This window comes from Balaenoptera physalus (genome assembly GCF_965194825.1).
Source record: "Balaenoptera physalus genome assembly, chromosome: 2".
Lineage (NCBI taxonomy): Eukaryota > Metazoa > Chordata > Mammalia > Artiodactyla > Balaenopteridae > Balaenoptera > Balaenoptera physalus.
The window spans coordinates 130,469,976-130,494,651 of NC_138883.1; the positions used below are offsets into that span (position 1 = coordinate 130,469,976).

At 47.3% G+C, this 24,676-nt stretch overlaps 1 protein-coding gene across 2 annotated transcripts in view; it reads left to right on the forward strand.

The window, feature by feature from the left end:
• Positions 1 to 3,885: 3,885 nt before the first annotated feature.
• Positions 3,886 to 24,676, forward strand: part of IGF1R (insulin like growth factor 1 receptor) — a 310,095-nt gene continuing 289,304 nt past the window's right edge. For both annotated transcript variants that reach the window (XM_082448429.1, XM_082448430.1), the window contains exon 1: positions 3,886 to 4,025. In XM_082448429.1, the coding sequence (XP_082304555.1) occupies positions 3,932 to 4,025 (94 nt within the window). In that variant the 5' untranslated portion in view covers positions 3,886 to 3,931. The remainder of the gene's footprint in view (positions 4,026 to 24,676) is intronic.

Here is a 24,676-nt window from a genome sequence, read left to right on the forward strand (position 1 = left end):
TTGGCGGGGGGGATCTGGTACATTTAGCACAGTAATTTGAGATATAACTCTTTTCAAGTAAACAGTTTTTATAAAGTGAAAATGAGCAACCTGTTTCAGTTCCAAAGTAAGGGAAATTTATAAGATACCTGGGGAAAATTGCATAAAACAAAATGTGTGATGCATTGGCAGTGCAGTTGTAAAGCAAATACTCCAATTAATGTTTTACTACCTGATTTTATTTCCAAGGCTGAAAAAATAAGCTTGACTTTGGTATGTAGAATGTAATAATTGAAGAAAATGCAAATCACCTTCTTTGTCTGTGTAATCAAGGTAGAGCTGAAAGGCAACCTAAATTTTGATTTTTTTTCTAAATATTAAGCTATATGATAAAAAACATTTAACTTCACTGTCTAAAATAATTTAACCTTATTGACGTCCTAGCACTTTAGGAAAAAAAACATTTAAAAAAATCACAAATGAAAGCTCATTTTGGTTAAAAAATAAACCCTACAATTTAAATAACTGTATGCATTTCTCTTTATTCCATATACCCCCTTATGTTCTCAGGGACAACTGAATGAATTTACTAATACTAAAATATATATTGTGTAGTATTTAAAGATCTTATATTAGCATCATTCTTTTAAAAAATCAGCTCTAAACTTTTGTCTTAATTTACAAGTATGTATTACAAAATTCTGAATATTAAATATAATGAAAATATAATATTGATATTCTTTTACATTTAATTGCAGAATGGATCTGTAGGCATTGAAACCAACCTCATATAGGGAATTGTCTGAAGAAATATTTAAAAAGTAGTAGACCAAATTTTAATTATTCATATGGTAGTGCCTACTTTTAAAATGATACATGCTAAATTTAAATTTCTTTTTAAAGATTCAAATATATTTCTTTCTTTGTTAATGTCCAGGAATATCTAAAACTGGAACATTTTATTTAAAAATTCAGCTGAATTTCAGTTAAACAAAACAATCCCATATGAATGACTTTCTTAAGTAAAAAAAGATTTATTTCCCTTCTATCCAACTGACTCACTGAATTGAGCTAAAAATTTCCAAGGGGAAAAATGATCTAGGGAATAAATACAGGGGGAAAAGGGCTAGGTTTCCATTATAATAGCTTTTGACTTGTTTTCAGCTCTTAATTTAAAAAATTATTTACGAACGATGGGATGCATAATGTAACGCGGAAATCTTTTACAATTAGAGTAAAAAACAGAAACCTACTTTCCTTTAGAACAGATACCCTCTTACCAGACAGCCTGACTGTTTATGAGACTAACACTTCTACTCAATCTCGACATTCACAACTCTTTTGTTAGCCATCTTCTTTTTACTTATTATTGACAGCAATTAGCCTGAGTCATGAAACCGGACCACATTAAAGGCGACACGTGGTCCAATCACTATTTTTAAAAGTCCACGTATTTCAAACTCCTCTCTCTAGCCATTGCTGGGCTGTTTCCCGCTTTGAGGACCTGGTCTCCACAGCGTTATTCATTAGATGGCAGTCCTAGGGCAGTCTCTCTTTGGGGAAACCCCTCCTTGGGCACATTCAAGAAAACCACAGAGGAGACTGGGCTGGTAGTTTCTAGTCACTTACAGAGCGAAGGAGGCAAGAGAGACGTGCCCGGGAGGACCCGAGGCAGGTGCGGGTGGGTTTCCGCAGTGACCACTCATCGTGCTTGCGTGAGGCGTGTTCGCCTGTCGCGAACCCAACCAGGAGACCCGTCTCGGCCCCGGTCCCCCCACCCCTTCCTCGGGGAGCCCCCTCGGACACGCCCCCTAGCCTCGGGGCCCCCGGAGCCCCGCACCGTGCACGCGCCCTGGCCGCTCCCCTCAGCCGCCCACGTGGTGGAGCCAGCAGAAGCGCGAATCCGCGAGGATCTCTCTGGCCCCGCCGCGGGTCTCGGAGGCCGGGCCAGCGCTACCCAGCCCGGCCGGCCCCCAGTCCGGGCCCCCATATTTCCTCTCCCGGAGGGAGGGAGGCGACACTCCGCGGGCCAGCCCTCCCCGGCTCCTGCCGCGCCCCCTGGCGGCCGCCGCGGGGACGCGCGCTGGGCACGCGGGGCAGCCTGTCTGGGCTCCCTTTCCCCGGCTCCGGGCCCCAGCGGGCCGTCTCCCCTTGCTCCCGGGGCCGAGCCACGCGAGCCGCGCCCTTCGCCCTAGCTGCCCGCGAGCCCTGGAACTGTGGGCTCCCCGATGGCGACGCCGTGGCCGCCCCAGCCTTGCGCGAATGTGCCCACTTAGTAGCCTGGGGGTCTCCTTTCTCCCAGGTATGCCCCTCCCGCCACGTTCGAGCTTTCCAGCAGGCTGCGAAAAAATGCCGCATGCACGCACTTATTTATTTCTTTTGCAACAGCTGCAAGAAACAATGAAGCTTTTCAAGAACTGGGGAAACGCGTTTTCCAGCCTTGCTGTTGTTGTTTTCAATGAACCTCTCGGGCCCCGCACTCCCCGCCCGCCCCCACCCCCCACCCCAGCCCCTCCTCCCCTCCCCTGCTAGCTCCTCCGCCAAGCCCGGACCGGCGCCGGGGGCATTGTTTTTGGAGTCTTGCGGGAGGGGAGGGCGCGTGCAGGGTGGCCGGCGCAGTGCGGGTGGGGGCGAGAGCGTGTGGGCGCGCGCGCGCGTGTGCCCGCGCGGGCAGGGGGCGGGGGCGGTGCTTCGCAGCTTCGCATCCCACGCCCGGGCTCCGCTCCGCACTGCCCTGAGATCCCAGGCTCCGGCTCTTGGCGCGCGCCGGCCTGGGCCGGGCCCTCCGCGCGCCGCGGCTGCGGCTGTGGCCGCTCCAGTGTGCGCGCGGGCGGGTGTGCGCGCGCGCGCGAGTGTGCGCGGCCCCGAGAGCGCGCGCGCGCGAGCCCCCAGTGTGTGGCAGCGGCGGCGGCAGCGGCGCGGCGAGGCTGAGGCTCTTGTTTACCAGCATTAACTCTGCTGAGCGGAAAAAAAAAAAAAAAAAGGAAAAAAACCCGAGGAGGAGCGAGCGCACCAGGCGAACTCGAGAGGCGACCGAGGGAGAGGGACGCCGCCAACGAGCCTGCCCCGGCGCGCCCGTGCCCGGAGCTTGCAGACCATCGGCCCCGCTCCCCGGGCCCTCCACGCCCCTCCCGCGCGAGGGGAGCTCCACGGCGCGCCGCGCGCCTCGGCTTTGACCTTCAGCGAGCCGGAGCCCCCGCGCGGAGCCGGCGGCGGCGGCGGCGGCGGCGGCAGCGGCGGCGGGCGGGGGCCGGCGCGGGTCGGGCGGCGGCGGCGGCGGCGCTGAGCCCGGGCGGCGCGGCGGGAGTGCTGAGCGCGGCGCGGTCGGCCCGCCGCTTTGTGTGTGTCCTGGATTTGGGAAGGAGCTCGCGGCGGCGGCGGCGGCGGAGCTGAGGGAGGAGGCGGCGGCGAGCGGAGCCCGGAGGAGGAGGAGGAGGGGGAGCCGCTCATTCATTTTTACTCCGTATTTCTGCCCCCCGGTCGGCCTCGCCCGCGACCCGGACTTCGGGGCAATCTTGCGAACTGCGTCGCGCCCTCCCGCCGCGGAGGCTCGGGCGTCGGACAGCCTCTTCCTCTGTCTGGGGTCGGGTTTGTCCTTCCTCGCCGAGACGGATTTGGGCTTTGCCCCCTTTCTTTGCAGTTTTTCCTCCCTCCTGTCTCTTTGGGTTTGAAAATGGAGGCCGACGACGCCGACAGCCCGCCCCGGCGCGCATCGGGTTCCCGACTTCGCCGAGTCCTCGGCCGCGGCTGCCGGCGCTGAGGGGCCGCCCAGCGCCGCCGCCCGCCCCGTCCGCGCAGCCCCGCGGACCCCCGGCCGGCGCCGCCTTTGGAGTATTGTTGCCTTCGCCCTTGTTTTTGGAGGGGGGGGCGAAGACTGAGTTTGAGACTTTTTCTTTTCGTCCCCACCCCCCTTTTTTTTTGAGAAAGGGGAATTTCGTCCCAAATAAAAGGAATGAAGTCTGGCTCCGGAGGAGGGTCCCCGACCTCGCTGTGGGGGCTCCTATTTTTCTCCGCCGCGCTCTCGCTCTGGCCGACGAGTGGAGAAAGTGAGTATGTGCCCGCCGCCCGCGGCCACTGCGGGAACTTTTCCTCTGAGGGGCTGCGCCCTGTTTGCGAAACACGAGTTGCCACCGTCGCAGCTGTCGGGCTCCCGGTCTCGGGAGCCGCGGGGCGGGGCGCCGAGGGGCTCGGCCGGAAGGCCGGAGGGGCCCCGGGGCCCAGGCTCGTTAGTTTGGAGCCCCGCGGGCCCCAGCTCAGCGCATCCCCACGCGGGAAGGGCCTCGGTGGCTTTCTCTTTCGCTGTCCCGAGAGCCCTGCCCCGGGGTTCGGCTGTCTCCGCAGCGCTCACTCCCGGGCGGCCCGCGGGCTCCAGCGGGGAAGTTCGCGCCCGGCTTCCCGCACCTCGCGCCCCTCCCGGCGCGCGGGGCCGCGCACCGCGCAGGCGGCGGTGACAGCTCGCGCGGCCACCTCGCGGCTGGGGCAGACTCGGTGCCCGGTGGCGGGAGCGGGCAGCCTACTGGCCTTGGGGGTGCAAGGTGCCCTGGAGGAGGTGCCTGGCGGAGAGGCTTCGCAGCCCCAGGATAGGTTTCCAAACATTCCAGCGCGGCCTTCTGTCGCCCAACGCGCTTTGTCCCTTGGGCTCTTTGGGTTCCTGGCCTTCTCTGTGGCTTTCGCCGGACCCGCGGCGGGTCGCCAGTCGCCGGCTTCCCGGGGCTGCTCAGTGCTCTTCGGGGGTGCAGGGAGCGTTCCCGCCTAGGCCCCCCACCCCTCCATGCAGCCCCTGGAAAAGTGCGAGGTCGGGGGCCCTGCGTCAGTTGGGCTCTTCCGGGGAGCGCGTCCGGACCCCCAGTTCAGAGGGTGCTGGGAGCTTGTCCCAGATTTTACCGGTGGGTGGACGCTCTCCTCCTCCTGGCGGGGCTAGGGGTGGTAGGGCAGCATCCGAGTGTGCGGGAGTGGGTGTGTGGTCGGAGCCGACTTGCATTTCCATACACGTGCTCTCAACGCGGGGCTGTAGCTGCAGCCACACGGCCGCTCCGGGACACCGAGACGCCGGGCCCTGGCGAGAGGTGTCGTGCGTCGTCGTTTAAGGGGCGCCAGGATCTGCGGCGGCGGGGGTGCGGAGGAGGGTGTTTTGTTTTGCGACCGCGCAACCTTGGGCTGGGTTTCGTAGCCAGAGTTTTGTTGCACTCCCTCCCCCGCTGCCCCGCACTTCCTTTGTACATAGTTAATAAGCAATATCGCTCCACACGCTGTCGCCTGCAATCTGATAGCTTTTGTTTTGGTAGTGTCGGGTAGGGGTAGGGAAGTGCGGGGAGGGAGGGAGTGAGAACTTAGGGCCCCGCGGGGTGTGGAGGAAGGAAAGGAGGGAGTCCTGTTCTTCTCAAAACATTAAAGTGAGGCTTACTGGTACATTCGCGATGGCAGGGTAACTTGAACGCGATGAAAGTTTAAACGCAGTCACAGAACTGGGGCTAGGAAAGACGAGGGCGTGTTGGTGAGTAAGGCTTGCCGAGGGTATGCAGGTGGTGCCAATTAACTTTGAAAAATCACGACGGAGCCTCGAAGAGTGAGGGGGGGGGGAATCGGGAGGCAGCGGGGGCCGTCTGTCCCCATCATAGGGGCAATTCGGAAAGGCTGTTCCTGTAAACAAACCCTTCTTAAACGTTTTGTAAGAAATGAGTTCATGACGGAGTAACAGCAGATTTTTATAGAATTAGCGTGTTTACTTCATGGAGTAAGACTGTGATTGAGTCCGGACCTTCTACAAGTCTGAACTCTCCTGTTCTTTGTTTTCTAAACTTTCCGCTGGCTGGATTGGGCGAAGGGCTTTCGGCTCCCTTCTAAGGCTCACAGATAGTGTTTGGGGGGACAGAGGAGGGTTTCTAGCCTTTAAAAGCTAAATATAGCTTAGGAGACACAGGAGAGTTAATCCATTTTACTACAGCATGTTGTTAAACTGTGTCGTGTCTCTGGTTTTATTGTTTAATGTTAGTAAGTTCTGAAATTCACAACAGCAGGAATGGCCTTGCTTCTCCCATGCAGGACTCCGGCATTTTAAAATAGGATATCATGTTTGGAGTTCTTCGTGAAAAATATTCTTTGTGAAAGGTGGTTTTTTTCCCTGAGAAAACAGTCAGGAGGGGTAGGGGCATTTTAATGTACTTTTGTAGTCCTAGATGCCAAAGCTTTGCTCAAGGATCCCTTGAAAATGGTTGGTTTCTGAAAACTTGATGGATGGCCAGAAAGCACCCCAGTCCTCATTATGGTTTGTTGAAGTTCTAACTCACTACCTGCCCCTCCCTACAGCTTGAGAAGTTTTCAGGAGTAAATGATATGCTCAGTGTCAGGGTGTGTTCAGTTCTTAGTCCAAAAGGTGCTGGAACGCTTACTTCTGATAGAAATAAACCACTGAGTCCTATCAGAGACCAACATTCTTTTGACTGTCTAGTATAATATAATAGAGACTGGGGTGCTGTTGATTAATATTGTGTTGGCCTGTTTAGGGATTAGTGTTTTCTCTCAGAGTGTGATAGCAGTAGGGATGATTTTTTAAATCTTTAACTTAGGAAATCTAGACGTTTCGAAGCAGATGAAGTCATACAGACTTTTGTATCAATGTACTGTGAACAGTGCATCTGAAGAAGAGAGGTTTGGGAGTTAGGAGTGATAGCCAAATAATATGATGCTTTTTTTATATAAAAAAAAGTCAATGTGCACTTTAAATGTATTGTGGCCATCTCATTAAAAAGATCCGGTCATCTTTCTGCCCCAGGCACAGTCATATCTTATTGTCAGGGAAATGTAGGTATGTGAAAGGTTGGTGTTAAAAGAAGTTGCTGTTTTATTACCAGGAGAAGAATCCAGAATAAGAAGTTTGGAAAGAACCTAAATAGCAAATTATAGTTTAGCTTCTCTAGAGGGAAATAGCAAGTAAACGGTACTTTTGCGGAGGGGTGGGGCGTGGGTTTGAAGTTTAAAAGGTTATATGTTTGATTTGTCAGAAGGATTAGAAAAGTCCAACGTTAAGAAATATGCTAAGGTTGACTGGAAGAACATTAAAAACATGCTAAGTGGAAGAAGTCAGTCACAAAAGACCACGTATTGTATGATTCCATTTATATGAAGTCCAGAATAAGCAAATCCATAGAGACAGAAAGTAGATTAGTGGTTGCATAGGGCTGGGGGAGGAGGGGGTGGGGAGTGGCTGCTAATGGATGCAGGGTTTCTTTTTGGGGTGATGAAAATATTCTAAAATTAGATTGTGGCGATGGTTGCACAACTTTCTGAAAATACTAAAAACCATTGAATTGTACACTTTAAATTAGTGATTTTTATGGCATGTGAATTATATCCCAAATGTAATATGGGATTTTTAAAAAAAAATATGCTAAGGTTGAAAAGAATGCGTTGTGTTCCTTTGAACATAGAATCTAGATTAAAATTATTAAGTAAATTTGTCCAGCAGGTTGATGTCTCTCTTTTTTTTTATTTATGGAGTTTTTCAGATCCATGAACTACAAACTGATCGCTGAAGCTCTAACAACAGAGATTCAATGCCATAGGAGAAAAGGACAGACAGGAGAAAAGAATCTTGGTTAGACATAGCTCACATTAAGGATTAAGGGGTTGGGTTAAAAAAACGCAAGTGCTAGTAGTGAAAGTCCGATTTGTGACAGTAAAATCCTTAACTGAATCTGAAACGATGTTGGTCTTTCCAAGATGAGAGTTTAGGAGCCGAGTCTGGATGGCATTTTCTATTCCAGTTTTCTTACATATGTTTTCGAACAAGAAAGAATGTAACGTTTAAGATGATAAAGAATTTCCACTGTCTTTTTTTTGATATCCCATATTAACCACCCTGGTAGTAAAAACTGAGGAAGAACTGTTCATTTTAATGCAGTGGGCTTTTTCTTCTTTGTTGCTTGTTTTATTTCTTAAATAGCTCCAGAATCTGAGCAGGAAAGAGAATCTTTTTAGGATACAGCAGCTTTTTCAGGTATACAGTGATTTTTTTTTTTTAAGTTAAAATTTCTTATTGAACAAAAGATTAAAAAACATAGCAAATGCATTTTTGTTTTCAAACTGTTCTGTCTTTATCCAGATTTACCTTGCCCTTTTAATAGGAAAAGACCTAAAGAATTATTGTTGTTTATTATTTGGTTTTGGTCTTCCTCTGAGGCTCAGTTTACTAATAAAAATGTTTCCTGTTCTTATTGTTGCAAGATCAGGGCAGTAATGAATATCAACTGTATCGTTTTCACTTGTTGCCTTAGAGTTTTGCCAAGGAGAGCCCTCCAGGGACAGTAGCTTCCTTTTAAATCTGGTTTCATTTGTTTTGTAAGAATGAGCTGTAAGAAGCAACTGAATCCAGCCAGCACTTATTGAGCACCTGCTGTATGGAAGCTGGATCCTTTGTTAAGTGATGCCCGAGCCTGCACAGAAAGAGAACTTCACTTTTGTCCTTGGGGCATTTTGTATAATCGTGCATGAAACAAAGTTTCTTGAAAATTCAGATCTTTTTCAGACTCAGCACAGGGTACACAGTTCTCAAGTAACATTTTAAAGGCTCTTTAAAAACATTTCTGTAGACTTAAGACAGGAAGCAAATCAGTGTTGTTGATCTTCTGAAGGCCTGTGCGGCACCGCTTGCCTTATTAATACCTTCCCTCTTATTGCATTGTCGCTGGCAGGCTGTGACATCCATGAGAGTCACCCATCTCGATCAGCTGCGCTGCCTTCTTTATAACACTGGTTATGGCAATTGTGATTAAAAATGGACAGTTACCATTTGCCAAAACTTTAGTAGGAGTTACAGGTGTATACATGAATGTTTCACAGCACGTTTTGAGTTGTAAGGAAGATGGGACTTACTTGGTTTAAATTTTTTGGATTTACACATTGCTTAGTTAGCTTTCTGGAAATCTTTAGAGAACTTTCATAATTGTAAGGCCTTATTTAATATAAAATACTTTGCTGATTTTAAAAGTGTGAGGGGGTAAGAAAGAGATTGAGGAGGCAATTAAATCTTGAAATGTTTTTTAATTGTAAAATGTCCAAGCCATGGTTCTCTCTGGGTTGTGATTTTTTTCGATTTGTTTTCAAAACTCACTTAAAAATCAACCCTAGTTCATAGAAGAGGTATTTGTGCCCACAGGCCAACTTGCTTTGAACTGCTGTTCTTAGCCAACTTATGACAGGTGCTATCTGAGTCCAAGAGATGCATGCCTCTCAATTGTACTAAATATATAATAGTTGCACACGTGCTTGGGATATAGTTTCTTGATTTCTCTGTCTGAGATGTTCCAAAGGAAAATTCTGAACACTTTAAAGACAACAAGTTGAATTATGAATGAAGCACTCTGACCTCTCCTTGAAAATGGTGTTTGGCATCCGATTATCAAGAGGAACTTTTCCAGTTATTTGTAAAGAAATGATTTGGCTTAAACTAAGGCGGCGGGGGGGTGGGGGGGTGGGTGGAGTGGGGAACAACAGCCCCAATGTTTTTGCACATTGAGACTTGTTGACATTTGGGGAGGATTTTCAGTATTTGGAAAAATTAAAACTTTGAAATAAGTACCACCCTTATACCAACCCCCAAGGATCTGGAAAGAACTGATTTCTTCTGAGGAAGGGGCATACATTTGGTGTAAAATGGTTGGTAAACAGAAGATCTTTAAAAACAAGTTAGGTTGTTATCTCAATATATGCACATTCCCTGGGCATGGTGAAGTTCGTTTCTTTTGATAAATTGTTTTGGTTATATTCGACTCAAAATATTAACAGTGTCTTTGATTTTGAGACTTTTGAAGTTTGAAGACTAAATTGTTTTCTATTTTTTTTTTCTATTTTTAAATCATCAGTTTTACTCATGTTGTAAAATCCCAAATAATACGTTTAGAAGATTTCTCTACTTTTTCCACTTCTGCCATCTTCACTTAGGGCTTATGAAATTGATTAATTTCAAAATCTGAAGGAAATATTGATATTTCTTTACTTGAATTAAATGGTTTTTTCTCTTTCCTTTTTTCCTCAATAAATACACGTTGAGTACTTATTGGACTCAATTCTTTAAGTTTAAAAATTTGTTCTGATATCATAAACCATCCTACATATGATTTTAAATATATGAGTCAAATCATAGAAATTACTTGCTATGTTTGTTTAAAACACTAAAGAAACAAACTAGTAAACAAGGCTTTCATTTTTCTCTTTTTTCTGCCCTGGACTAGAAGAATTTTTAAACTTATAGGTTGCTATTCAGATTTTACTGGAACACAACAGAAAGTTTCTTTTATGATGAGGGGTGAATGCCTATGATTGCAATAAGTTTTACGGTGTATTGTTGCTACTATTTATGATGGGGAAAGGTAGGTAGGGATGCAGGGACTGCCTTTATTCTCATATTGGTCCTCTCCTTGGTTAGTGCTGGTGATGGCTACTTGGTCAGTTGCTGGGGATGTGTCCATGGAGCTGAGTGTCCCACGTATGATTGCTGATGGTTTCTTATTTGAAATAGATTGGAGGCTAGCCACATAGGGAAAATGTGCATGCATAAGACAGGTACCACCAAATGCTGCAGAGATAGCTATACCTGCTTTAAATTGTTCACATTGTGATAGTCTGGAAGTCTTAAAAAATTTTTTTTTTTAATTTAAGCATTTGTATTTTAAAGACTTGAGAAAGTATTCTATTCCTAGTCCAGAAAGTTCTTGGGAGAGGGAGGTTTGAAAGTTTATTTTTTATATCACTCCTTAGCCTCTTAGTCCCCTTAACAAGACAAGCATCTACTTTAGTAATAGTTATATAATAAAAAATGCCACTTGTTCAGAATTGTGTGTGTGTATTTCCATCCATTCATCCGAGTTCTGACAGTTTCAAGTACATTATTGTTGCTGTTTTGTATACTTCTGTATGGCTACTTTTTTTTTTTTAAACCCATCACTAGCTTTCTTTAAACTGGCTTTGGAATTATTTGTCAGGTTGGTAATTCAGGTGTATGCATACTGCTTTCTAAATTACTCTTGACGTGAGAGAACAAATATATGTTGACAGTCTTAAAGCATAAATGTTTTATAGAGCAGAACTTTAAAATTTTCCTTAGATATTTTGGATGCCTACTTTCAGCTTATCCTCACATAAAATACAGTCAGTGGTTTGTCTCTATAAAATTGATTATTGGAAATACATGTTAGACTAAGTACATGAGACAGTACCAATTTGAGTTAGGCAAATTTTAGTTAATAACACTTCAAGGGAGAAAAGTCTGATGATGATTAGGGAGAGATGAGTTTATAACAGTTTTTCCGAAATTGGAAGTATCCTAGTGACCTTTAATAACCTCCTGGAGAGAAGTAGTAAGCATAGAAAGAAAGCCCAGGTGAGAGGTCCATGAGCTACCTTCCTCTATCAGCTGGCAATTGTTTTCTTAAGTCATCAGCTATTAATTATATTTAGGTTGCAAAATCCTCAGCAGTTGTGCTCAGATTATCAGTGTCATCCTGTGTTTATTCTCCCCACCTAATTTTCTGGGGTCTCATAGTAGTGGGTTAATACCTACCAATAGCTCACAGACTCCGAATTTGAAAGAGAAACACAGATTGTCATGAAAACAAACGAACAAAGAGACCAGCGACAGAGGAAGGTCTGCTGTTCAGCTTCCTTAGTTCTGTTGTCTGATTTCTGTGGATAATGAGTTCATGGCACATGTGAGGTCACAACATGGTATAGTTTAATCACAGGAAATTCTTTTGTATTGCTGCTTTACTTTGTCAAGCGATATATTTGGGATTTTCTGTCTAACATTACCTCAGTAAGAATTTCAACAACAAATGTTGGATCAGGATGGAATTCCTAGTTAAATTTCAGTTCATCAGCCCTTTTCTGGGGAGACTCGTTCATTGAATGTTTCGTTTCTACCTCACTGAGTCACTTGAAATTGTTCAGATTTGTGCATTTCTGGCTCCACCCTGGTCCAGTCCAGACCTGCATGGACTCTTAGAGGAGATGCTTGGTTGGCCTCTGGGCCGGGCACTCTGACTCCTGCACCCTCCCTCTGCTTTGATGGACTTGCCAGCCCCAGATACTCAGCATGTGCCTTTTGTGGTGCCGCATCATGGTCCAGGAATCAAGTCCAAGGGCCCCCATCTCGGGCTGTAATCCGTCCTACTGAGACTTTGCTGTAGGGATCCCGTGTGAATTCCCAGCACTCTCCAGCAATGGGCTCTAGCTGTGCGGTGAGTAAGCCCATTCCTGTCTCCATGGTTTTGCTCCTGCTGTGTTCATGGCTTGGCATGTTTTTCCTCTTTACTGCTCCCTGTCCCCCTTCCCCCTCCATACTGAATAGTGGAAAGTGCTACTCTAGAGCACAGCAAGGTCACCTGGTTCTAGTTTCTCTTTCGCTGCCAATTAGTTCCCAGGCCCTGAACAAGTTAACTTTTCTGATTCTCAACAGAAATGTAGAGACTTGAAATAGTTGGGGGAGAGTTTTCTCCTTTTCTCATTAAACAACAAAATAAAATCATCTTCTAATATATTTAGAAAATTAAGGTCAGGAAAATTGGGGGACGGGAGAGGAACTTTTTTTCATTTAAAAAAACCTCTAGGTTTCAGATCTGTGAAATAGGGACAATACTGTAACTGTCTAAAGATGGGACACTGAGTCAGTTAATTCCTGTCCCTCGAATACCTTCCTGTGGTTATAGTACATCTGAGATGCCATCCTTTAATTTCTAACTCAGATTCCTTCTCCTTCCTGAAGCTTTTCTTGATTACCCTCATTTCTATAGACGTGACTTCCCCCTTATTCCTTTTGATGCCATACCCCCTGCTGTGCCGGTTAACAGTGATTTATTTTGTCTGGTACCTGAGCTGTTGTCATTTTATGAGGCTATAGAGAGCAGTGCAGCCAAAGGGCTTGGGTTTGAATCTCAGCTGCTCAGTAGCTAAGGTCTCAAGAAAATTGTTTAATCTTCCTGTGCCTCAGTTCCCTCATCTGTAATATAATAATTTTTTAAAATTAGTTAATTTACTTTTGGCTGCATTGGGTCTTCGTTGCTGCACGCAGGCTTCTCACTGTGGTGGCTTCTCTTGTGGCGGAGCACGGTCTCTAGGCACGTGGGCTTCAGTAGTTATGGCTCGCTGGCTTCAGTAGCTGTGGCTCGCACGCTCTAGAGCACAGGCTCAGTAGTTGTGTCACACGGGCCCAGTGCTCCGTGGCATGTGGGATCCTTGCGGACCAGGGATTGAACCTGTGTCCCCTGCACTGGCAGGCGGATTCTCAACCACTGCGCCACCAGGGAAGCCCTGTAATACTATAATTTTAATAGAACCTATTCCAGACATTTATTCATAAAAACGAAGTGAACTGATACATATGTCAAGTGCTTAGAACAGAGGCTGGCATGTACTAAGCCCTCAGACTTTAGCTTGCTACTGCTCATGACATGACATCCTTGAACAGAGATGTTATTTGAGTAGTGCCAGAAATATAGGACGCACTTGACATTTGACTGCCATTGTCAGAGCCTGGGACATAGTAGGTGCTCAATAAATGTTCTGTAATAAAGCTTTATTTTGCTAAGGTGCTTATTAACAGGACTGCAGTTTGCTTGTTAAACACAGTTGTGTGATTTTACCTTTTTTCAGTAAACAGTGGCCAGTGCCTGCAGTGCAGCATCCATTTCAGAGATCTGTTTATTATGCTTTCTCTCTTAATTCTTTCATTTGTCAATTTCTGCTGGTGTCCAAGAAGTGTCCAGTGTGCACTTTGCCCACCTCACTAATGCATAGGCGCCATCTAGTGGCCAGAAAGGAAATTTAGCCTCTTGGGTCCTGAATTAACAGTGCCCTATGGATGAAGATAGCAATTACCCCACTGCCCTTCTTAGATTTTGCTGTTTGGCTTGGTTCCTGGGAATCCGGTTTGCAGGAAAATGTGGAGACTTCAGGCTTCTGTAGGAACCGTTGGGATATGGTTTTGAATTAAGATTGTTCTACTGCATCAGTGAGCTAGCATGAGAGAATTAGGGGCTTCCTAAGTGATGTCAGCAACTTTGGCAAAGTTGTTATATCTTAGTGTGCCTTTTACAATTTGGGATTTAAGATGTTTTTACAGGACTTTAGAAAATGACAACTTCTAAAATATTTCTTTTGAGGTTAGAGATTTAAAAAACCTATTGATTCATTTTTAAAAATAAGCAAGATTTACTTACTCTTGTTCTACTTAAAATATGTGGTAAAACTTTAATATTATTCTTAAATGTGTGCCCTTGGGCAGTTTTTATGTGGTTCAGGTGTTTACCAGCCAGAAATCCTAATAGAGAATAGTAACAAACACTGTTATTGCTGGCGTTGGGTCTCACATTGGTTGTATTTTGTTAGATATTTTTCTATATTTGGCTTCATACTTTTTGGGTATTTTCAGAATCCACTTTCTCACTTCCTTAGTTGAGGCTACACTAAGTTAGTGTATAGGTGGCTCTTCAGTTTTACATTTCGAAAGTTTTAGACTGGTCTCTCCGTGATTGCTTTTTATTATTCTTAATTTGGAAGTCGTTGGTTTGGCTGTCTGATAGAGGACTGCAACCTGCCATCATCTAAGACATTTTGAACAGCAGCTCCGGCTGTTTCTGAAACAGGCTGTACCCATTCAAGTCTCTCTGCCTTGGCAGGTGGGAGCCTCTCTGCTTGGAACAACTATATTACCAATTTGTCCTCTGGCAAACTCTTTTCAGAATTAGCTACAGTTCCCCCTCTCTGGTGGCCTTGATCCTGCATGCTGGATGGTCTCACGGCTCTCTCCTTATACCCCTATTAGTGCATCACCCCCAAATTGTTTTATCCCACTGGTCGGGGAACGGAATGGTACCTTGGTCATCCTTGAATTCCCAGGACACGGCCCAGTGCCTGGCACATAGGAAGACCTCAAGAAACAGAACACTTCTTAAAGGGACAAACTCCGTCCCTCTCCCCACCCCCCCCATTCACTTTGAAGCACTCTTTACAACACTATTTACAACAAATTTATTTTCATCTTGTCATGATCACTCTGCCAGCTGAAACATTTTATCAGGCCAGTTACTACTACATAGAACTTGAAAGCAATCTTTAAAATCATTGTTTCATCAGGCTTTTTGTACACTGAGGTTAATAAAAATTTTAGAACCCCTGGAAAGGTCACTTGTGATTCTAGCCCTGTGTCAAGGCTGCCTCATCCCTCTGGAGGGAAGCCTTGTTCCAGAAGTTCCCTATAGATAGGGTTTAATGAATCACTCATCACCAATTGTGTCGGTGGCAGGCTTCAAACTACGTGGAGCTGGGCACGTGATTGGAGGCAAGCAGTCGGGCTGGGCTCTGCTGTGTGGTCTGCCTGGCTTGGCCTGATGCAGGGGAGTAGGGGGGAGCCTCAGGGGGTCCGGTGGGCACTGCCTCCTCTGCAGCTGCTGACCACTCACACTCTTCCCTCTGAATGACAGGGACCCCCTAAGCTGTTTCTTATGGCTTTTCCAGTCCTCAGATCCTGAGACAATGTAGAGAGAGATGGAGTTCTTAGGAAGGTCTGGTTGGAAGCAGCAGAATCACTGTGAGCAGACATTTGCTTCTGTTTCTTGCACTGTTTTCTTGTTGAGGCCAGTAGTCTTTTGCATTGGATCCTGGCAGGGACAGTAGCTAATCTTAAAGACCTCTGTCACTTAAGTGCTCCCTCTCCTTTAGGGCTCTGGACAAGGCCTTTGACGGCCTCATTGTAGGGCCATTGAAGGTGAAGCCTGCTCCCTGCACACCTCCCCTCCCCCGGAAGTTTACTTGTCTAGGATGGTGTGATGAGGACTTCTGAACATAATTAACACCGAAGAGATTATTGTTAAAAGCTTCATATCCCTGAGGAGACTTGTACGATGGGATATTTCTTATAGACTGTAAACATAATCATTTGAACCTGGCACATTAATTTCAAGCATAGACTGTAAAAGAGTCTTGTAAAATCGCCATGCGAATGTTGAACAGGGTGGATGTGAACTCACCAGGACAAGCCAGCACAGTGCCTGCCCTTCATCTGTCCTTGTCGTGGGGCTGCCTTTGAAGCCCCCATCCCCGCACGTACCCCTCTATCTCCCTTTCTCAGATGTAGGCAGGTATTGGAGCAGGAGCTCCAGGCCTCAGTGTCCCCATCTGTAGTTTGGGATGATGTGAGGATTAGCAATAATGTATCTCAGGTGCTCAGCAGAACCAGCTTGTAGAAAGCATCCAACAGATGCATGTTTTTGTCTGTCTTTTCTCCACATGCTGTGGTGGCCCTGCTGGCCTCTCCCCAGGGCTCCAGGCCCCGGCCTTCCCCCCATGCTAACCACTGGAGGATTGACCTCCTTTCCTATATCTACAGTGAAGTTTTGAACTCGTGAAGTGTGTGGGCTGCAGGGGTGGGGACGTCGAGCTGCTGAAGAGCACGAGAGGCTGTAGGGGGACGTCTGACTTCAGTGCTCCTTGAATGTATTGACTCTCAGGGTCCCAGGGGAAAGGCTCCTGGTGGGGCAGGGCCTGTGGAGGTGGGGTGGGCAGGAGAGCCAAGTGCTCTGGGAGGGGACTCAGCCTTTTGAGCGTCAGGGTGTTCCCTGGGAGAGAGTGTGCAAGGGAGACCTCTCTGGCCTCTTGATGGGGTCCCTGGCATGAACCAGTGAAGGTGTAGGTGAGGGAGGCCCAGGAGGAGGCGGCTCACACAGCAGAGCCCTTCAGAAACAGCTGCCCTGGACTTTAGAAATGTACACACACATACGCTTCATCTTTGTTGGGGGCATCAGGGGTGCCTGGTAGGGGTGAGGACCAGGCTGAAACTGGGGGAGCCAACACGGCCTCCAGACTTACTCCTCTCCTCTAAAAATAAAAGTGAAACCTCTTCAGGTGAGCTTGTGCGTTCATTGCCGGACGCTGCTTTCCAGCTTTCCAAGGGAACCCAGTCGAGCGATGACCCTGGTTCCCCTCCGAGCTAGGTCGTGGGCCTGGCTGGCCGTGGCCTTGGCCTGCTGCGATTGGAGTGGGCAGGGCCTGGCCCCCTGCAGTGCTGGCAGACCTCGCAGGGCTGTTTCCAGGCCTCACCGCACCACCCGGAGCAGTGAGGAATGATTTGTTTGAAAGGGGATGCCAGCTCTGTGTCCAGGTCTGGGCTTTGCTACTGGTGCTTTTTAACGCGTATTGATTTATGCTTTTAACTCGACTGGGCACGTTATAGTTCTCCTGAGAAGCAGTTGCTGGTCCTTAGCTGGGGGTTGGTGCTGGAAGATTCCTGCTGCCTGTTCTGCAGCTGTTTTCACTGGACAAATAACCTTAAAAACACGCCAGTTTCAGAGGCTTCCTGAAGGGCCTGGGGACTCTGGTGCTACTTTCCTGCTATCAGCATAGTGAATTCTGAATTTTAAGTCCCTTTTCACCTGTTGGAGCAAGCGGAGCCTAAGCGTCTCAGAGTGTCCGTTTTCCTCAGTTGGAAAGCAGGCCTTCTGCTGTGCCACAGGCTGCTTTTCTCCCCGGTCATGTTTGATGGTCCAGATTCCCTTTGGAGATTTGAGTTAGAGCCTGGAGCCTCTCAAAATGAGAAGTCTACTGATGGGATGTTCCTGGGACACCTTGTTTTCCTTCTCTGCCCCAGTTTTCTCATCTGTAAAATGGGAGTTGATAATGGCACCCATTTCAGAGGACAAGACTAAATATTTCATGAGCAAATACACATACATTCCTTTGAATGTATGACATTCCTGTCATCTGCACTAGGGGTTAGCTCTTCTTATTTTTGCTAAGGATGGAGGAGATACACATTAAAAGTTGTTTATTTCCTTAAAAAATAATCGGTACCCTCCTGGTGTGTATGGATTCCGATGTTGCGCTTTTAGCATCATTTGCCTTCTCTGACCTTTACATTAAGACTTGAGCTTCATTTTATACTTAGAGGGGTTTCACGAGTGCTCGGTCCAGCCTTATCTTTGGGGATAGAAGACACTTCCCTCCCTTCTGTCCCTCTCTCTTCCTGTTGTCCCTTCTGTCTCCAGGGAAGGGCGTGAAACATTCTCCTCCAGGAGAGGCAGTTATTTGAATCCCAAGAAAGCCCAGGTGTCAGCACTACAGGAGAGAAATGAGTCATTCCCACAGTAGTGTGAAGCGTGTACAGCCCTGCACTGTCTTCCTTCCTCAGGAATAGCTCAGGTAATTAGGGGTCAGGCGGCCTTCTGGGGAAGAAGCAGATCTGCATGAGAAATGAGGGTGGGAGTCATAGCCCCTGCCCAAATTTAGGACACAGGATCTGAAACACATGAATCTACTTATCCAGAAAAACTAATTAAAATATTTAAAATAGAGAGTGTGGAAAAATTGAGAACCCGTGGCCCTTGTAGGTCAAGGGCTGTTTGCAGGAATGGGAGTCCCAGAGCCTGGGTCCCCGGCTGCCAGAGAAGGTCTCAGCGAGGGGGTGGGAAGGCAGCCACAGAAATGGTGCTTGGTTAGTAAATGCTTTGCTGGAGAGCTTCCCCTAGGACAGAGAGAAGGAATTGCCCTCTTGCTCTGCTCTCTTGGGTTGAACGGGGTCTCTGCTTACCAGAATGGGGATCCAGGTTTAGTCCTGCTTCAAGAGCTTGTTAGGTGGGCTTGGGTGGTCTCACTAGGGGGCCATCACCTTTGGTGGTGTTTCTAAGAGAAATGTGTCTTGAATCCAAACCACTTACTCAACCAACTTGATGAAACAACCCACAGTAAGAGATGGTGCTTTTCTTAGGGGGAGGAGTTAATTCCTTTGGTTTAAAACTTATTCCTTGAGGCCAATAAGCACATGAAAAGATGCTCCACATCACTAGTCATTAGGGAAGTGCAAATCAAAATGACAATGAGATACCAGTTCACACCCATGAGCATGGCAATTATCAAAAAATTGAAAACAACAACTGTTGGCAAGGATGTGAAGAAATCGTAGCCCTTGTGCATTGCTGGTGGGAAAGTAAATTGTGCAGTCGCTGTGGAAAAGTGTGGTGGTCCCTTGAAAAATTAAACGTAGAATTGCAGTCTGATCCAGCAGTCCTATGTTAGTATATAGCCAAAGGAATCGACCGCAGGGAGTCAGAGATATTTGCACACCCATGTTCATAGCAGCAAATAATTGTTTGCAGTAGCCAAAAGGTGGAAGCAACCCAAGTGTCCATCAATGGGTGAATGGTTAAACAAAATGTGGCCCATACAAGCAATGAAATATTATGTAGCCTTAAAAAGGAAAGAGGGTCTGACACATGCTACAACAGGGATGAACCTTGAAGACATCATGTTAAGTGAAATAAGCCAGACACAAATAAACAAATACCATATGATTCCACTTATATGAGGTACCTAGAGCTGTCACATTTATAGTGACAGAAAGTAGAATGGTGGGTACCAGGGGCTGGGGGAGGGGAGGATGGGGAGTTAGTGTCTGATGGGTTTGGTGGTTCAGTTTTGCAAGATGGAAAGTGTTCTGTGGATGGATGGTGGTGATGGTTGTGCAACAGTGTGAATGTATTTAATGACACTGAACTGTGCACTTAAGTATGGTTAAAGTGGTACATTTTATGTTGTGTTTATTTTACCACAATTTCAAAAAATCTTATTTCTTGATTGGTTCAACTATGAGTATATGCCATGTGGGAGAGTGGGGGAGACAAACTGAAGAAGGCCAAACCCTGCCCGTGGTGGCCACGGTGGAGAAGCAAGCCAAGGGTGTCACAGGTGCCATGGGAGCACAGTGGAGGGTGTGTGAGGTCAAGGGAGGCCTCACCAACAAATGTAGATTTGAGCTGAGTCACCAGGGATGGGTTCGTTTTCCATAATGAGAGAGTATTGCAGATCATGTTTTCCTTTCAGGGGAAGCAAGTCAGGAGTCAGACTCTCATGCCATCTACTCACAAATGAAATTTATTACTAATCAGCCATGTGACATGTAATTGCTTTTTCATTTTCTTATTTTTCCAGAAGAGAGATTTGTTTAGATATTTGGTTTCCTCACTGATTAGACTGGAAGTTTTTCATTTGCTTTGACAGCTCAATTTCTTCCTGCACACTGTCTCCCCCACGGCATAGGGAGCCCTGAAGGAAAGGGCTTGACCTCTGCAAGCAAGAATGGGAGCATCTCCGAAGTAGAAAAGAGCCAGCGCCTTCCTGTACAGAAGAGAAAATGGAGGCCCCAAGGGGTGTGTTACTTGAGGGCACAGGGCGTGTGTTGCACGTCCAAGGCCAGGCCCGCCTGCCCACCATTCCAGCAGATGCTCTCTGGGCCTGGTTCTTTGTCCTAAGTTGTCACCCTCTAGTTTAACCAGGAGTCAGGGCTCAGGCCTGGACCTGCTGGATTCCAACAAGACCGGGAGGTAGGCAAGCCTGTTTGGCTGTGAAATGACTTTTCTCCACCCTGCTCAGTTGAGCAGTCTCTAGGTGTGGGCCCTGTGGGAGGAATCTTACTGCTGGCAGCTCAGCCAGGTTTGGAGGTTGGACTGGTATTTTCCCTGCATCTTGGAAGCAAGCCCGAGGGACCACTCTTGTCTTCCCCTGGGCAGGAGGTATTGTCACGTGACAAGAGGGTGGTGTACCCCTTTCCCAAGTTGGTGATGTGCTCTTATGGAGCTGGAGGGATGTCTACATCGGCTCAGGCTTTTATGACAAATTACCATAGACTGAGGGGTTAAACAACAGACATTTATTTCCCACTGTTCTGGAGGCTGGAAGTCCAAGATCAAGGTGCTGGCAGATCGGGTGTCTGATGAGGGCCTACTTCCTGGTTTGCAGATGGCCATCTTCACGTGGTATCTTCACGTGGTGGAGAGAGAGGGAGGGAGAGAGAGCATGCTCTGGTCTCTTCTTTTAAGGACACTCATCCCACCAAGGGGCCCCACCCTCATGACCTCATTAAACCTAGTGACCCTCAAGGCCCCACATCCTAATACCATCCCCCTGGGGGTTAGGGCTTCAGCATATGAATTTTCGGGGGACGCAAACATGCATTCCATAACAATGGGATAGTATATATGTTACATTATATTATTATAATACATATAATATATATATATTTGTTCTTGGCCAGTTTTGAGAGTTGGTTACAGGTTAGGTTTGAAAAACTAAGTGAAATTCAGTACCTAAACGTATATACTTCCAAGATGGCACTAAGCACATTTGCTTTCTGATGCTTTGGCCAAATGCCTAAAACGTATGGTTTGTCTTCTGGGCACCTGAGTGCCTCTCTTAAAGTGAATGCTTCTTGAGAGGAACACAGTTATTGGGAAATCTCCCTTGACCCCATTTCTGCCATTTTTGGACAAAGAAGTTGCTGCCTTTAAACTCTGAAGTCGCTCCTGGGGGGAATTGCACTCCAGGACAGCTTAACTTTGAGTGTTTGAAAGCTCGGTTCCTTGGTGAGCACTCATCTTTCAAATGCATGGAATGCAGTTCGGAGGCACTCGTCTTAACTTCCTCAGGGTCTGTTTTGTAAACCTGACTCCAGCATGGTGGGGAGGGGTTGATGTGGGCTGTGCTGAGGACAGTCCTGCCTGTGGCCCACTTGGGAGTCTGAGCGGTACTTCCTCTCAGCACATCCAGAAGGCTGGATGACTGGGGAGGTGACTGTGAATTGTTTATAAGCATGAACTGTTTACAAGTCATACTTGCTATTTTCAATCTGACCTTGCTATTATGTTGTTTTGTTTCTGTTCACAGCTGAGTTTTAAGCTGGGTAGGATTTAAGGATGAGTCACTCCCATGACGGTAAAATCAGTATCGATCAAGCCTTCCCGTTACCTTCCTGTTAATCCTGTGAGCAGTTTAGAGACGGATGGGACCGTCTTAAGACTTCTGCTAGGAGGATCCCTGCGTGCGGGTTGCTGCCTGCGGTTTGGGCTTCCTTAGGACTCCGTTAGCCCCTTTAATTTGCTGATCTGAAACCTGCAAGGGACGTTTATCATGCTTCTTGGATCCTCCGCTGCCTGAAAATGGGGCGTGTTTAAGTGAAGGGGATAGAAGCCCATGTGAGGTTTTCTCCCCCGCCCCGAACTCCACCATGACCACCCAGTTGAATGTTCAGTGAGTGTGTGCCAGTTATTTGTGGGGAATTTATGATCCTTTTCTTGCCGCCCTGGGCTCCTAATTGAAGGCCGATTTGCCACCTTTTTCTTGTCTTGATCAGAAAGTTGCCCTGAGGGTCATGTGTGCGTGGCAGCTGTGGATTCTTATGGATGAAAGGACAGAGAAAGGTCGAGGGTTAGATGTATGGGCAGGGTGGTGGGAGCAGGGCGGCAGCGGGACCACACGGACCAGCCTTTTCTCGGCCCTGGGAATTCAGGCCCCAACTCCCACGAGGGCGGTGGGCGAAGAGCTCACACCCACCTTCCCTCTGTCCTCTCAGCAGCCCTGCCAGGTAGGTGTGGAAGTCGAAGGCTGCCTGCACTGGGCCGCGCAGCTGGCTCGGTGTCCCAGCTTCGAGTCCTGAGCGTGGTCCCAGAGGCCGACCAAGCTGCATGGGGCCTGGAGGGTGATCTGGCTCCTGGAGGGGCAGTGGGTCCTGTTCACTCATTTCGTCTTTCTCTCTGATGCCAGGCCCACCCCGGGCGCCTGTGAGAGCAGGGGCTGAGGGCGCCACTTGGATGTGGCTACAGTGAGCAGCAGAGTGGAAAGGTTTGGTGATGCTTTTACTGCAGAGCCGAGGAGGCGAACAGGTCGATCAAGGGCCTAAGGGATGTTGAGCTGAGCTTGATAGAGAGAATCTGGTTTTGTAGGAGTTGAAGAGAGACAAATTGGAGTGTCTGGATGTTCAGGGACCTGCCAGTGGTAGGAAGGTGTCACAGATGCAGCTCCAGCCTTAAAAAGAGCTTACTGTGTGGCTGAGAAGATCCGGCCTGCACAGCTGCTGGGAGAGGCCTGGGCACCGCAGTGAATGAGAACAGGGTGAGCAGAGTGGGAAAGGGCGGTGGAAATTGAGGGGGAGATCCTGAGGCCCCCTGGAAGAGGTGCTTGGAGGACCAGGATTTCACTAGGCATGGGGTGAGCTGAGGTTAGGACCTTAACAGCGTGCGGTGGGACTTGAAGAAAAGGCTAGAGAGGAGGGTTTGTGGAGGTGGTAGTGGAGGATGAGGCTGGAGGCAGATTGGGAATGGTTTTGGGGGTCCTCAGAGGCCAGGCTGAGGGATGTGGTTGAGTCTCAAGGGCAAAAGCAGTTCATTAAAGACTGGTTCTCTTATTCGTGTAAGTTAAAGAAAGACACTGGCGGCCACTGGTCTTTGTGAAATAACCCAGACCTTTTTTGGGGAGATGGAGGAGACCCAGTCCCTCCTGTATGCGAGCATGCCATCGCATTGTACATTCCGGGTGTATTTGCCTGTATTTGATTATGACAGATTCATTGTGATGCCAGACAAAGGCCTCCCAAATTATCACATCTGATAGGAATAAGTAGAAATGACTTCATTTTCCATTCTTTTTTCCTTTGCTTCCCACCCCAGATCAACATTTTTTTAAACATGTCATTGCATACAACCTGCTAGTGGAGGTGGTATGTCTGATCCCTGTAGGAAATAATTGGGAATATTTTCCAGGCCCTGGTAGCTTTCTGGTGTTTGGACTGTGAGGGCTTTGGAATGGAAAGGCATTTCTGATTGAGTTGTCATTACTTTTGGAAGGAGGATGGTGGTGAGCTCTTTGCCCTCCATCAGCATGATAAACTCCTATGCAGACGTTTGTTGGGTGTCTTTGCAGAGAGCGAGCCCTGCACTGTTGCTTGAGCTCCATTTGAAACAGGTGAGGGAGCGATGTCCACCTCAAATCTGCATGTCTGAAAGCGTTCGCGCAGTTTTGTTCTGTGGGCCTTTGAATTTCACTCAGGTTTAGTAGAATCTATCAGGTAGAGTCTTTCCCGAAAACAAAAGTGAGCGTCATTATCCATCAATTGTAGGGTGTTTTGAGATGTGAAATATTTAGGGTCCTGAGTCTATTGCAGGTTCCACATTGGGAGGGAACAAGGAGGCTGAAGCATGGGGTCGGCTCTGTCTGTGCCCATCAGGACCTTTCACCCCCTTCTCTTGAGCAACATCTTAAACAAAACCCCATTTGTAGACAGTAAGTCCCCACTGAACCTTTAATTATGGGGGCAAGGTGTGTGTGGTGGTAGGGGCATGAAGCCAGAGGTTAGGGGCTTACTCTCTGGTTAATTTCCCTGGCCTTTCTCTCTCGAGTCTCGGCTCTTTTAAGATTCAGAAAATAATGCAAAATGCCTAAGATTTCTGAAATTCCTGGCCCTGGAGACTTGAAGACATGAAAGAGCCAGGGTTTTCAGGCTGGCCATTTCAGCATCAACCATTTCCCACTTCCTGATTCATAGCTTCCAGGATTTGTAATGTCTGTAGACATTTTTTTTCTCTCTCTCGTTTAAAAGCAGCCATTGAAAGAAAAAATAAATAGCAAAATCTCCATCCCAGAAGTTCTACTTCCTGTTGTTGTACTATTGAGCTCTGAAAAATAGCTTCGCAAGTTTAGGCTCTTGTTTGGGCTATTGCAAAGGAATTCTTGAGATCTTTTTGTTTGGACAGGCAGTATGAAGGTGATAAGTTAAAAGAACTTCAGTTTAATCAGCACAGAAGTGCACAGGCGAAATTTAAGTTCCTTCTTAAGCTTTATGGTGTATGTGTGAATATAACCCAAGCAATAGTGAGTTCTCTAGGGC